At 30.9% G+C, this 3,635-nt stretch overlaps 1 protein-coding gene across 1 annotated transcript in view; it reads left to right on the top strand.

Annotated features, from left to right (window-relative positions):
• Window positions 1–3,411, top strand: part of EPHA5 (EPH receptor A5) — a 458,275-nt gene extending 454,864 nt beyond the window's left edge. The window contains exon 18 of the mRNA XM_027836299.1: window positions 3,306–3,411. Coding sequence (XP_027692100.1) covers window positions 3,306–3,411 — 106 coding nt within the window. The remainder of the gene's footprint in view (window positions 1–3,305) is intronic.
• Window positions 3,412–3,635: the final 224 nt, after the last annotated feature.

The raw sequence follows: 3,635 nt of genomic DNA, 5'->3' as shown, positions 1-3,635 counted from the left end.
GAAGGAAGGAAGGAAGGAAGGAAGGAAGGAAGGAAGGAAGGAAATGCCTCTAAAATAAAACCTAAATTTTTTTATATGCTTTGAAGAGCAGGTTTTACTTCCATAAGCAAGGAAGCCAGATCTGTAACAATTATTCATATAAAGTCATTAAGGATAATCCCTCTTGTCAAGATGTGGAAATTTCTTGAAAGTCCAGATTCTATACAGAATCGAACTTAACTCCCCCTAGTGTAAGTCACAGAAAGTAAGTCTATCTGTATCTAAAATAGTCAATTCTATAAAGGAAAAATAATAGATAAACTTATTACTGGATGTAAGTCTTCAGTTGGTTAACTCAATAGTGTAGGTATGTAGATCTATGTTTTGTTTTGTTTTTTTTTAACACTTTTGGTACTGGGTGAACATAGAGCAATTTAAGTACTTAAGGAGAATAAATACTTTGTTTCTTTGGGGCTATTAGGTGGTTTTGTGTATGTCTACTTTTTTGAATATCTGTATCTTTGTCTACAAAATGGGCCTAATAACATTTGTACTCCCTACCTCACAGGGTTGTTGTGAGGAATATATGAAATAATGTAATTCTAGGACTTTGTAAAATATTAAGTACTGTGTAAATTTTAGCTATTAGTTGTATTGTTACTGTTAACATTATTATATATTTTTATATCTCCCTAAAATATGGCATCTATGAAATTACTTTTGCCATTAGAAATTATAGAACTCTACAGAATTTAAATTTTAACATATAATTTAAGAGATTCAATAAAATGTACAAGAAAGCACTAGATTATTTTCAGAGTAGTGAGTCATAGAGCTTTTAAAAATTGTCTTTTTTTTTAAGGGGCAGCTAGGTGGCACAGTGGATAGAGCAACAGCCCTGAAGTCAGGAAGACCTAAGTTAAAATCTGGCCTCAGACCAAATACTTAACACTTACTAGCTGTATGACCCTGGGCAAATCACTTAACATCAATTGCCTAAAAAATATTTGCCTTTTTTTCCTCAAAAGTTCATCTATCTTTGCTAGACATACCTTTTGCATAAACCAAACAAATTTTATATTCTCAATATCTGAGATTGAATAGCCATAAACACCTTTGTACATGGTATCTCCTGTATTCAAGAGAAGTAAGCAAAGTTAGCATTCAATCTAAAATTCCCATAAATCTGAGATTTTGTGGTCAACTGCATAGCCAGAGGAAGAGGTTTCCTTTTATCTGACTCATATTTTCAAATTAATTAATATATATTTTTTATTATACATAGGTAAAGGCAACAAAGTTTCATGACATCATAGGCATTGTTTAGTCATTTTTCAGTTGTGTCAGACTCTTCTTGAACCCATCTGGGGTTTCCTAGGCAAAGATGCTGGAGTGGTTTGCCATTTCCTTCTCCAGATCATTTTTATGAATGAGAAAACTGAGGCAAACATGAATAAATGACTTCTCTAGGGTCACACAGCAAGTAAATGTCTGAAGCCAGTAACTCACAAAAAAGAGTCTTCCTAACTGTAGGTCCAGCACGCTATTCACTGAATCATCTAGCCACCCAGCATTACAAAAGGAAAGATGAAAAGAACCTCAAAGTCACCCATTTCTCCTGCCTCCTTTTAAAGGGAAGTAAGCACACAACTTGGTAGTGTTAAAATGAAAATGAAAACCAAGGCCTTGATTAAATTCCACTACACCATGAAGCTACAGAATTTATTATTTTATAGTAGAGTTATTCATTTTATAATTAAATTTACTTTGTTTACAAATGGAATTTTAAAAACTCTTTTGGAAATGAGAATGAGGACTAGAGACATTTTATCTTCTATTCTAGTATTATGACTCTCACTTGAATACATTGGATCTTAGTAAACATAAATACAGATAATTTAAAATTAATTATCCTCCATTATCTGGTAAAGATTCATCAGGGAGATCAATGATGTTTCAAACCCAGTGATAAATTGGTCCCATTTTTTTTCTTACTACTTGTAATAGACAGTTCCTGTTACCCATGTATTAAGGGAAGTAGAATAAAATTAAATACCTTTGAATATTAATATGTATGACATCTGATTATACTAATGCAAACCAACTTCAGGATGTCCTTTTTGTTCTTTTCCAAATTTTTTTTATACTGAAAATTGTTAGGTATGATATTTAAAACTGCTAAAATTATTCATAACTAGACTGCCTTCATTATTATGCCATTCAAAATGGAATGCTAGCTTTACATACAACAAAAATAATTATAAAAAAATAAAAATAATATTGAGAGTAACAAAAATGTATCAGATAAAAGTTTCATTTATTTTCCTTAATTCATATAGTACTTATCAAAATTATAGTAGAATGTTCCAAGGATTTAATAGGTTCATAAGATTTTTAAGGTGACAAAGTTATCTAAAATTACCCAATTCACTTGTTAATTGCTCCTTTGAGGAATGATAATCATTCTCTAACAACAATAGAATTAATGATTGGTCTATGATATAATCTGAAAGAATTGTGGGCTCTGATTTCAAGTTCTATTCATAATGTGCTAGCTTGGTATGGTAATATGAATATTTCTACTGTGCTTTTGACTATTAAAATTGATTAACAGATGATCATAAAAAATATCCCCTTGGTTGAAAATTCTTTCTCCTCTTATGTAATCTTCATGATGCTCTTAATGTCAATGTATTTTACTTGTTATTTGGTAAAGGAAGAAAGCATTCGTATTTCATTTTGTATATAAAAATGAACTTTTGACAATATTTTGAAAGCACTGTAATCATAAATGTATATTAGACAATAACATTTATTAAATGTCCATATTGACTGAATCTGTTAGTGCACTTTCTCAGTGCAAAAATCAGTGTTAAATATTAAGGTATATACAGAATTGAAAAAAAATATGCATCCAATATCACCTAAATATGGAGACGGATATTCAGCTTCTTATCCAAATATGAAAAAAAAAAGTTTTCTGCTTACTTCTTTTAGCAAAAATGTCCTTTATGGGGTCACATTTTAAAAACTATCTTGTGGAAATTGTGCCCTCTTAAATTTATGTCAGCATGTGCAAAATTTCATGCTCAACTACTACAGAATGTTAGAAGTACATTTTTTTGTATTATCAAAAGAATATGTACACCAAGAAAGATTTTCCAGACACAATTTTGAAAATTTGACCTCCAAAGTTTAACGTTGAAATGACAATCTGTTTCTGCATAACATTTGCCACTTTCTCAGTGCAAAAATCAATGTGAAGTATTAAGATATACAACGAATTGAATAAATATATCCACCCAATATGTGCTTTCTTCATGCAGGGATTTGAGACGACTGGGAGTGACTCTTGTCGGTCACCAGAAGAAGATAATGAACAGCCTTCAAGAAATGAAGGTCCAGCTGGTAAATGGAATGGTGCCATTATAACTCTGTTTGAACGTCACTTCCTCAAGTGATTAATTCTGCACTTTGTAAACTAGCCATGAGATTTATTTTGACAAAAAGAACAGAAAAAAAATAAAGAAACTGATTTCATAAACTAAGGCAAGCAAGGACCTTAGCCACAAAATTTGTAACCAGTATTTGATGAAAATATCCTTTACTTTCTTCTGTCTTCATTTTTCATGAAGTAAAAATACAACATGCATTAA

The sequence above is a fragment of the Vombatus ursinus genome, unplaced genomic scaffold (genome assembly GCF_900497805.2).
Source record: "Vombatus ursinus unplaced genomic scaffold, bare-nosed wombat genome assembly UNPS02014818.1, whole genome shotgun sequence".
NCBI lineage: Eukaryota > Metazoa > Chordata > Mammalia > Diprotodontia > Vombatidae > Vombatus > Vombatus ursinus.
Note: the sequence above shows the minus strand (reverse complement) of the source record. Positions and strands in the feature narration are given on the sequence as shown.